The 10,832-nt window shown below is 42.5% G+C and overlaps 1 protein-coding gene across 1 annotated transcript; it reads left to right on the top strand.

Moving 5' to 3' along the window:
- Positions 1 to 6,834: 6,834 nt before the first annotated feature.
- On the top strand, positions 6,835 to 8,695 carry LOC129839708 (C-X-C motif chemokine 11-like). Its single transcript, XM_055907287.1, has 4 exons — positions 6,835 to 7,092; positions 7,424 to 7,541; positions 7,702 to 7,785; positions 8,139 to 8,695. Exons 1-4 carry the CDS (start codon positions 7,020 to 7,022, stop codon positions 8,191 to 8,193), a joined length of 330 nt encoding a protein of 109 aa, XP_055763262.1. The 5' UTR covers positions 6,835 to 7,019; the 3' UTR covers positions 8,194 to 8,695.
- Positions 8,696 to 10,832: the final 2,137 nt, after the last annotated feature.

The raw sequence follows: 10,832 nt of genomic DNA, 5'->3' as shown, positions 1-10,832 counted from the left end.
ATGGAACATCTCGTAAGAAAAGCTCTGCAATAGTCAGGATCACCTGAATAACCCTCTGGTGTCGGTAGCCGTGGCTCTAGCTGGGAATCCGGCTCTGGCGGGGGGGGTGGACTGCCGGTGTAGGTGGCGCAGCGAGACCCCTCAGATGTTGTAATTGTTGGGTCAGCTGGGATACCTGCGTCACAAGGGCTTGTACTGCCCGACCTGTGCTGGAGATGTTCTCCTCTTGTTGATCCATTCTCGTGATACTGCGGGAAATGAATTCGGTCAGACTCGTTGAACTCGCTGCATCCATGATCAGGTCAGATCATTCTGTGACAACACAGAGGCGGATGCAAGATGCAAGCAACGATGGTTTAATGAAATACAGTTTACAGCAGCAACAGGACAGACAGACTGTACTCAGACGGAATCCGACCCAGGAACTATGGCGCATATACCGATGATAGCGTGCTGAGAAATCCAGGGGAATGTGTCCGGATGGGTAGGAAGGAGCCCAGAAGATAATCCACACAAGGGCGCCGAGAGAAAGAGCCCAGACACACGACACAACCTCAGGGAAGTAACAATGATCTGACAACAAGAAACACTGGTTACAGAACATATAAAGAGAAGATAAGTGATTCCAGCTGGCGCAGACAATCAGGCCGAGATTGGGAACCACGCCCACACAAACACGGGAGAGAGAGAGAGAGAGAGAGAGAGAGAGAAAAAGAGAAAGAGAAAGAGAGAGAGAGAGGGAGGCAGTGGATTCATGAACCGTGACAATATCGACATAACCTGAAAGGCTGCTCAGCAAGGAAGAAGCCACTGCTCCAAAACTGTCATAAAAAAGGCAGACTACGGTTTGCAACTGCACATGGGGACAAAGATTGTACTTTTTGGATAAATGTTCTCTGGTTTGATGAAACAAAAAAATAACTGTTTGGCCATAATGATCATCGTTATGTTTGGAGGAAAAGGGAGGAGGCTTGCAAGCCCGAATAACACCATCCCAACCGCGAAGCACGGGGGTTGCTTTGCTCATGTTGTGGGGGTGCTTTGCTGCAGGAGGGACTGGTGCACGTCACAAAATAGATGGCATCATGAGGGAAGGAATATTATGTGGATATATTGAAGCAATATCTCATGACATCAGTCAGGAAGTTAAAGCTTGGTCGCAAATGGTTTTTCCAAATGGACAATGACCCTAAGCATACTTCAAAAGTTGTGGCAAAATGGCTTAAAGACAACAAATTCAGGGTATTGGAGTGGCCATCACAAAGCCCTGACCTCAAACCTATAGAAAATGTGTGGGCAGAACTGAAAAAGCGTGTGCGAGCAAGGAGGCCTACAAACCTGACTCAGTTACACCAGCTCTGTCAGGAGAAATGTGCCAAAATTCACCCAACTTATTGTGGGAAGCTTGTGGAACACTAGCCGCAACATTTGACCCAAGTTAAACAATTGAAAAGCAATGTTACCAAATACTAATTGAGTGTATGTAAACTTCTGACCCACTGGGAATGTAATGAAAGAAATTAAAGCTGAAATAAATCATTCTCTACTATTATTGTGACATTTCACATTCTTAAAATAAAGTGGTGATCCCACTTGACCTAAAACAGGGATTCTTTACTAGGATTAAATGTCAGGAATTGTGAAAAACTGAGTTGAAATGTATTTGGCTAAGGTGTATGTAAACTTCAGACTTACAAAAGTATCTCCCTGGACTCATATTGTCACGCCCTGATCTGTTTCACCTGTTCTTATGCTTGTCTCCACCCTCCTCCAGGTGTCGCCCATCTTCCCCGTTATCCCCTGAATGTTTGTCTGTTGCCAGTTCGTCTTGTTTCTTCAAGTCAACCAGCATTTTGTCTCAGCTCCTGCTTTTCCCCAGTCTCTCTTTTTCTCGTCCTCCTGGTTTTGACCATTGCCTGTTCTGACTCTGAGCCCGCCTGCCTGACCACTCTGCCTGCCGCTGACACTGGGCCTGCCTGCCGTCCTGTACCTTGGCCCCACTACTCTGGATTATCGACCCCTGCCTGCCTTGACCTGTCGTTTGCCTGCCCTTGTTGTTACAATAAACATTGTTACTTCAACACAGTCTGCACTTGGTTCTTTCCTGAAACTTGATAAATATGGTAGCAGTGAGATTTCTGAGGTCCGGATTGGATACATGTAGAAACTGTCCCATTACGGAGAATATCCTAGCTCCATTTATGAAATTAAGTACACACGTATCTGGAGCATGTCTACTCCTTATATTTAATAACATGTAAGATATCCGGATATAGATAAAGATATCCCCTGATATTGACCCTTCTTGCCCAGTGAGGGGGAGGTTGACTTTGGCGCCATTGGTCCAAAACAGCAATCTTGCTTTAAATCAATTTAATTTTATTTTATATAGCCCTTCGTACATCAGATAATATCTCGAAGTGCTGTACAGAAACCCAGCCTAAAACCCCAAACAGCTAGAATGCAGGTGTAGAAGCACGGTGGCTAGGAAAAACTCCCTAGAAAGGCCAAAACCTAGGAAGAAACCTAGAGAGGAACCAGGCTATGAGGGGTGGCCAGTCCTCTTCTGGCTGTGCCGGGTGGAGATTATAACAGAACTATGCCAAGATGTTCAAAAATGTTCATAAGTGACAAGCATGGTCAAATAATAATCATGAATAATTTTCAGTTGGCTTTTCATAGCTGATCATTAAGAGTTGAAAAACAACAGGTCTGGGACAGGTGGCGGTTCCATAACCGCAGGCAGAACAGCTGAAACTGGAATAGCAGCAAGGCCAGGCGGACTGGGGACAGCAAGGAGTCACCACGGGCGGCAGTCCCGATGCATGGTCCTAGGGCCCAGGTCCTCCGAGAGAAAGAAAGAGAGAAGGAGAAAATTAGAGAGAGCCAAGATTTTCAAAATGTTCATAAATGACAAGCATGGTCAAATAATAATCAGGAATAAATCTCAGTTGGCTTTTCATAGCCGATCATTAAGAGTTGAAAACAGCAGGTCTGGGACAGGTAGGGGTTCCATAACCGCAGGCAGAAGAGTTGAAACTGGAATAGCAGCAAGGCCAGGCGGACTGGGGGCAGCAAGGAGTCACCACGGCCGGTAGTCCCGACGTATGGTCCTAGGGCTCAGGTCCTCCGAGAGAAAGAGAGAAGGAGAAAATTAGAGAGAGCCAAGATTTTCAAAATGTTCATAAATGACAAGCATGGTCAAATAATAATCAGGAATAAATCTCAGTTGGCTTTTCATAGCCGATCATTAAGAGTTGAAAACAGCAGGTCTGGGACAGGTAGGGGTTTCGTAACCGCAGGCAGAAACAGTTGAAACTGGAATAACAGCAAGGCCGGGCGGACTGGGGACAGCAAGGTGTCAGCATGCCCGGTAGTCCTGACGTATGGTCCTAGGGCTCAGGTTCTCAGAGAGAAAGAGAGAACGAGAGAATTAGAGAGAGCATACTTAAATTCACACAGGACACTGGATAAGACAGGAGAAGTATTCCAGGTATAACCAACAGACCCTAGCCCCCCGACACATAAACTACTGCAGCATAAATACTGGAGGCTGAGACAGGAGCGGTCAGGAGACACTGTGGCCCCATCCGAAGAAACCCCCAGACAGGGCCAAACAGGAAGGATATAACCCCACCCACTCTGCCAAAGCACAGCCCCCACACCACTAGAGGGATATCCTCAACCACCAACTTACAATCCTGAGACAAGGCCGAGTATAGCCCACAAAGGTCTCCATCACAGCACAACCAAGGGGGGGCGCCAACCCAGACAGGAAGTTCAGGAAGTTTAAATGACTCACCAGCAATGTTATTACAATGTGTTATGTGTTAAACCCCAACCTGAGCATTCCGTTCTGCCGCATCTGGTCTCTTGGCCATTCCATCCCATCATCTCTCACTCAGCCCAGTCAAATATTATCTCTGTCCTGGCACCCCAATGGTGGAACCAGCTTCCCCTTGTAGCCAGGACAGCAAAGTTCCTGCCCATCTCCCGAAAACGTCTGAAATCCTACCTCTTCAAAGAGTATCTTAAATGAATCCCGTACTTATTGAGGGAAAAGGAACTTGCTACGACTGATATGGGATTGTCTGACCCAGCTATCTTAAGATTAAGATGAATGCACTAATTGTAAGTCACTTTGGATAAGAGCGTTTACTAAGTAACTAAAATGTAAATGTTAGTAGAGTAATTACAGCATTACTACACCGATTATAACAAATTGTTACTAAAGTGTAAAGTGTTACCAAACAGCACATATTGCAGATAGGCTATTTTCACATGGGGACCTACAAGTTGACAACTGCAGTATACTCAATAAAGCTGCATTTTGACCTTGAAGGCTATAAATAGAGCACTAGGAGATGGGCAAATACAATACATGCTGATCAGCCAGGATGAGCCTAGAGACAGAACCTTCACCCCTGGGTCTGTTTATACTGTCTATTAACAAAATGTAAGTCTGAAAAATGTAAAAAGTGATACATCGTCAAAACTCCATAGAATCGCACATTGGCTCCTATATCACAAAGTCACCCAAAATGGATAAATCTGCTGTTAAGTAACAGTGACCAACTCACCTGAGGAGGATTTGAGCAATATACAGTAAAACAACATTGAGATACTGTGAGTCCACACTAAAAGTATGCTATTCATCACCTTCTGAGACAGTTTTGTACAGTTTCTACTGAAAGTGCTACTGAAGGCAGACCGTTGCCTGAGTCAAGGCTTGTGGGAAGAGCAGTAGCCTGGCCTTCCATTGCAGTGTGACCGCAGCACTCTTTGCATATTTCAGCTCACCCATCATCACCGGGTCGACTCAGCTCAATATGGGGCGGGTGGAGTAATTCAACACTACTAAAGAAAGGTTAGTGTTGAGAGCTGTGTGTGTTTGTGTGTAGGGGCCTCTGGAGGTTAAAAGGAATGCAGTGAACCAATTAAACTCCATTTGCTTCAACATTAAAGGCAGAGACTGGTGTCAACGATGATTTTAGCGATAGTTTCTTCTTTCATCTGGCCGCTGATTAACTTAGATATTGTGGCTGGACTCTGGTATTTATTTATTTATTTTTTATTTTACCTTTATTTAACCAGGCAGGCTAGTTGAGAACAAGTTCTCATTTGCAACTGTGACCTGGCCAAGATAAAGCAAAGCAGTTCGACACATACAACAACACAGAGTTACACATGGAATAAACAAACATACAATCAATAATACAGTAGAAAAATCTATAAACAACATGTGCAAATGAGGTAGGATAAGAGAGGTAAGGCAATAAATAGGCCATGGTGGCGAAGTAATTGCAATATAGCAATTAAACACTGGAATGGTAGGGTGTGCAGAAGATGAATGTGCAAGTAGAGATACCGGGGTGCAAAGGAGCAAGATAAATAAATAAATACAGTATGGGGATGAGGTAGATTGGATGGGCTATTTACAGATGAGCTATGTACAGGTGCAGTGATCTGTGAGCTGCTCTGACAGCTTGCGCTTAAAGCTAGTGAGGGAGGTAAGAGTCTCCAGCTTCAGATAATTTTACAGTTCGTTCCAGTCATTGGCAGCTGAGAACTGGAAGGAGAGGCGGCTAAAGGAAGAATTGGCTTTGGGGGTGACAAGTGAGATATACATGCTGGAGCGCGTGCTACGTGTGGGTGATGCTATGGTGACCAGTGAGCTAAGATAAGGAGGGGCTTTACCTAGCAGAGACTTGTAGATGACCTGGAGCCAGTGGGTTTGGCGACGAGTATGAAGCGAGGGCCAGCCAACGAGAGCGTACAGGTCGCAGTGGTGGGTAGTATATGGAGCTTTGGTGACAAAACGGATGGTACTGTGATAGACTGCATCCAATTTGTTGAGTAGAGTGTTGGAGGCTGTTGTTGTCATGTTGTGTTGCTACCATGCTATGCTGTTGTCTTAGGTCTCTCTTTATGTAGTGTTGTGTTGTCTTTCTTGTCGTGATGTGTGTTTTGTCCTGTATTTAAATTTATATTTTATTAATTTATTTTTTATCCCAGCCCCCTTTCCCGCAGGAGGCCTTTTGCCTTTTGGTAGGCCGTCATTGTAAATAGGAATTTGTTCTTAACTGACTTGCCTAGTTAAATAAAGGTTAAATAAAAAAATAAAAAAATAAAAGACATGGGGACAGAAGCCCGAAAACTAATCTCTGACAAGACACAACACACATGACTGAAAACACCAGAAACATCCTGGGTTTAATCATTCACTTCTGGTTAAACAAGGTGTCGGGCAACAGATTTAGGTTGGGGATTCACAGAATAGAGATGACTGGTCATCGTGTCATCATGATGTTGCTGTTGCTACTTGCCCCAGACAGCATTTCTGGCCTGGGCATGCTGGTGGAGAAGAAGAAGGAGAAGAACCATCAACATTCTATGCAGTTTATACACTCTTCTTTCACTTTTCCTATTAGCTTTTGTTATTTCTATTCAAGAAAGTTTGGGGTGAGTTTTGTCTTCTGAAGTACCACCTCTTGTTTGACCCCCAGATCTGTGATGTCATAAAGAGCAGTTTTCAGAAGGAGGAAGTCATTGGAAGGAGACTTCGGATCTGTCCAACTAATGAATCTGAGACAGCCTAATTTACATTATTGAAAATAACAGGTTTGCAGACAGCTCTGCCTGCAAATAGGCCACTTCGACATGAACCACAGTGACTTGCAACACTGACTCACCCTGGCTTTCACTTTCCCCCAGTGACATGTCTTAGGAAGTTAGGAGTGAAGACTCGTGGCCGCATATTTATCTGCAGACTCCCATATTCCCTCCGCCCCTTCCACCCTGCTCTGTAGTCCAACATTCCTTAATTTCTACCCTAGTGAGCTGGGAAATTCCGGGGAAGAGGTCTGCTGTTTCTTGAACGTCTTGAACGTTTGGGCAAACCCTCTGTAGTTTATAAAAAGGACAATGGATCCCACTAGTTCTTCACTTTTCACTTTCACTTCACGGCCGCTTGACTCCTCACCTCCCCATCTCCTCACCTTTCGCTACTTACATTCACGATGACCTTCGCACCAAAAGCCTTCAGTCTTTTCCTGGTGGTTTTGCTGGGAGTTTGTATACAGCTCAACGGAGGTAAGATTTCAAAGTATTTTATAGCAACGTCAGCTACGATATATGGAATGTACGGTGCAGTGTGCATGCTTTACTAGTTACCTGACTGACTAAGTATTTTGCAGTGACTAGGCTACTGTGCATATAGTGGCTGTCATATAGCATAAAGTTAGTGTAGAATACTATAGAAATTGTAGTTATGTACAGTTTCTTCTTAGAACAAGCAATGGGCAAAAATGCGTTCATGTGAATTCTTATCCAAAATCCAATTTGAAAACATATTTTTTCATAAAACTACTTTTCCATTAAAATGTTTGACCATGTTAATTGATGTTTATAACTCTCATTACAGCTCAGTACATTCCAGGTGCCAGATGCAAATGCCCAGGAACCATTATGCACATCCAGGAAATCATTGATGACTTTGAAATCATTGAAAAGACCCATTACTGCGACACTACTGAAATCATGTAAGTACTGCATTAATTTAAGCAGAAAGTGGTTTCTCTCTCTTTCTTTGTTTGTTTGTTTCTGACATGAACTTATGACATGACAATCACCTCTATCAGCCTTATATCAGTTGTGTGACACAAGCATTAATTGTGTGTATGTGTGGTTTGTTATTTTCAGTGTTACACTGGCAGAAGATGGAGCCACAAGGTGCCTGAACCCTGTTGGAAGAAAGGCCATGTTTTTCATCAACTGCTGGAACAAGTAAGATAGATCACATCATCAGACCCATCATCACCATACCTTGGCAGAACTATACTGCAGTTATTACAATGTAATAACTTATTGATCAACATTTATCACAATCTAATGACATATAGATTTAATGTTAAAAAAGCAAAGTTACTGTAATTATAAAAGTTACTGTAATTATAAAAGTTACTGTAATTATAAAAGTTACTGTAATTATAGTTTAATCACACCATTAAGTAGAAGGAATGAGGCTAAAGCATGCCAAAGCACATACTTTAGAAACATCCTACAGCGCTTGACTTAATATAATCCATGTAACATTAGTCCTTTCTGAGAATAACACTCTTCTCCCTCCTTCCAAATAGAATAAACAAGGACGACAATAAAAAGAAGAGGTGTCTTAAGAGAAAAGCAGAGTGAACGTAACGGAGGAGGGGAGAAGGGGCATGGAAAACCCAACGGCTGGATTTTCCCTGAAGTCATGTGACCAAGAAGAATGTTGGGGGCTGACACTGCACTTGAGAGAGAGGGAGCGAGAGTGAGAGTGAGAGAGAGAGAGTGAGAGAGTGAGAGTATAATAAAGGTAAAAGATCAACTGAATGTAAAGGTATAAGATCAACTGAATGTAAATGTATAAGATCAACTTAATGTAAAGGTATAAGATCTACTGAATGTAAAGGTATAAGATCAACTTAATGTAAAGGTATAAGATCTACTGAATGTAAAGGTATAAGATCAACTTAATATAAAGATATACGATCAACTGAATGTAAAGGTATAAGATCAACTTAATATAAAGGTATACGATCAACTGAATGTAAAGGTATAAGATCAACTGAATGTAAATGTATAAGATCAAGTCAATGTAAAGTGTTACCTAATAGTCAACTACACAGGTATAATAACAACTTGTCAATGTCAAGTGTTACCAAGTAGTCAATGATAATACCAGAAAATGATTTAGATGCCAATATTTACCTTCTAAATAAATCAAGATAATGTAGCTTTCTAAATAAATCAAGATAAGGTAGCTTTCTAAATAAATCAAGATAATGTAGCTTTCTAAATCAATCAAGATAATGTAGCTTTCTAAATAAATCAAGATAAGGTAGCTTTCTAAATAAATCAAGATAATGTAGCTTTCTAAATCAATCAAGATAATGTAGCTTTCTAAATAAATCAAGATGACGTAGCATTCTAAATGTGTCATTGAAAAAAACAAAAGGCTCTAGAATATACAGTTGAAGTCGGAAGTTTACATAAACCTTAGCCAAATATATTTAAACTCTGTTTTTCACAATTCCTGACATTTAATCCTTGTAAAAAAACCTCCCTGTATTAGGTCCTCCTGACAGAGCTGGTGTAACTGAGTCAGGTTTGTAGGCCTCCTTGCTCGCACACGCTTTTTCATTTCTGCCCAAACATTTTCTATAGGATTGAGGTCAGGGCTTTGTGATGGCCACTCCAGTACCTTGACTTTGTTGTCCTTAAGCCATTTTGTCACAACTTTGAAGTATGCTTGGGGTCATTGTCCATTTGGAAGACCCATTTATGATCAAGCTTTAACTTCCTGACTAATGTCTTGAGATGTTGCTTCAATATATCCACAATATTTTCCTTCCTCATGAAGCCATCTATTTTGTGACGTGCACCAGTCCCTCCTGCAGCAAAGCACCTCCACAACATGATGCTGCCACCCCCGTGCTTCACGGTTGGGATGGTGTTCTTCGGCTTGCAAGCCTCCCCCTTATTCCTCCAAACATAACGATGGTCATTATGGCCAAACAGTTCTATTTTTGTTTCATCAGACCAGAGGACATTTATCCCAAAAGTACAATATTTTTCCCCATGTGCAGTTGCAAACCGTAGTCTGGCTTTTTTATGACGGTTTTGGAGCAGTGGCTTCTTCCTTGCTGAGCAGCCTTTCAGGTTATGTTGATATAGGACTCTTTTCACTGTGGATATAGATACTTTTGTACCCGTTTCCTCCAGCATCTTCACAAGATCCTTTGCTGTTGTTCTGGGATTGGTTTTCACTTTTCGCACCAAAGTACGTTCTTCTCTAGGAGACAGAACGCGTCTCCTTCCTGAGCGGTATGACGGCTGCGTGGTCCCATGGTGTTTATACTTGCGTACTATTGTTTGTACAGATGAACGTGGTACCTTCAGGTGTTTGGAAATTGCTCCCAAGGATGAACCAGACCTGTGGAGGTCTACAAATGTTTTTCTGAGGTCTTGGCTGATTCTTTTGATTTTCCCATGATGTCAAGCAAAGAGGCACTGAGTTTGAAGGTAGGCCTTGAAATCCATCCACAGGTACACCTCCAATTGACTCAAATGATGTCAATTAGCCTATCAGAAGCTTCTAAAGCCCTGACATCATTTTCTGGAATTTTCCAAGCTGTTTGTAGGCACAGGCAACTTAGTGTATGTAAACTTCTGACCCACTGGAATTGTGATACAGTGAATTATAAGTGAAATAATATCTCTGTAAACAATTGTTGGAAAAATTACTGTCATGCACAAAGTGGATGTCCCAACTGACTTGCCAAAACTGTAGTTTGTGGTTGAAAAACGAGTTTTAATGACTCCAACTTAAGTGTATGCAAACTTCCGACATCAACTGTAGAAGTGTTTCTGAAACACTTACTGATTTGCTGCAGCGGCCTAGTTTCTTCCCTTTTAGATACACCATGGATGTGTCCTAAATGGCACTCTATTCACTATATGGTGCACTTCTTTTGACCAGGACTCTGGTCAAAAGTAGTGCACTATAAAAGGAATAGGGTGCCATTTGGGACGTACATGTTTCTCCAGCGTGATGAGCTCCAAGGCAACACGTCTTGCGTTTTGACCATTACTTTGCTGTGGAGATAATCTTTGCTGGAGGGTGTCAGAACTGGCCTTCTCACTCGGGGGAAATCAAAGGGCTGCTGGTGGTCAGCCGAGAGCCAAGGAGTGTGGGAGAGAATAGATCCTCCATAAACTCTCTTATTCCCACACCAGAGTCCTGAGGCTGCAGAGCTTCCTTTTGTGTGAGTGCACACATACGCACATGC

The sequence above is a fragment of the Salvelinus fontinalis genome, chromosome 40, assembly GCF_029448725.1.
Source record: "Salvelinus fontinalis isolate EN_2023a chromosome 40, ASM2944872v1, whole genome shotgun sequence".
NCBI classification, from domain to species: domain Eukaryota; kingdom Metazoa; phylum Chordata; class Actinopteri; order Salmoniformes; family Salmonidae; genus Salvelinus; species Salvelinus fontinalis.
This window is presented reverse-complemented; position numbering and strand designations above follow the sequence as displayed.

What these genes read in the sequence shown, in the direction of transcription:
- LOC129839708 (XM_055907287.1), top strand. Translation starts at nt 7,020, where the DNA reads ATGACCTTCGCACCAAAAGCCTTCAGTCTTTTCCTGGTGGTTTTGCTG. An exon ending in TTGTATACAGCTCAACGGAG is followed by an intron (nt 7,093 to 7,423) that starts GTAAGATTTCAA and finishes CTCTCATTACAG; the next exon opens with CTCAGTACATTCCAGGTGCC. An exon ending in TGCGACACTACTGAAATCAT is followed by an intron (nt 7,542 to 7,701) that starts GTAAGTACTGCA and finishes TGTTATTTTCAG; the next exon opens with TGTTACACTGGCAGAAGATG.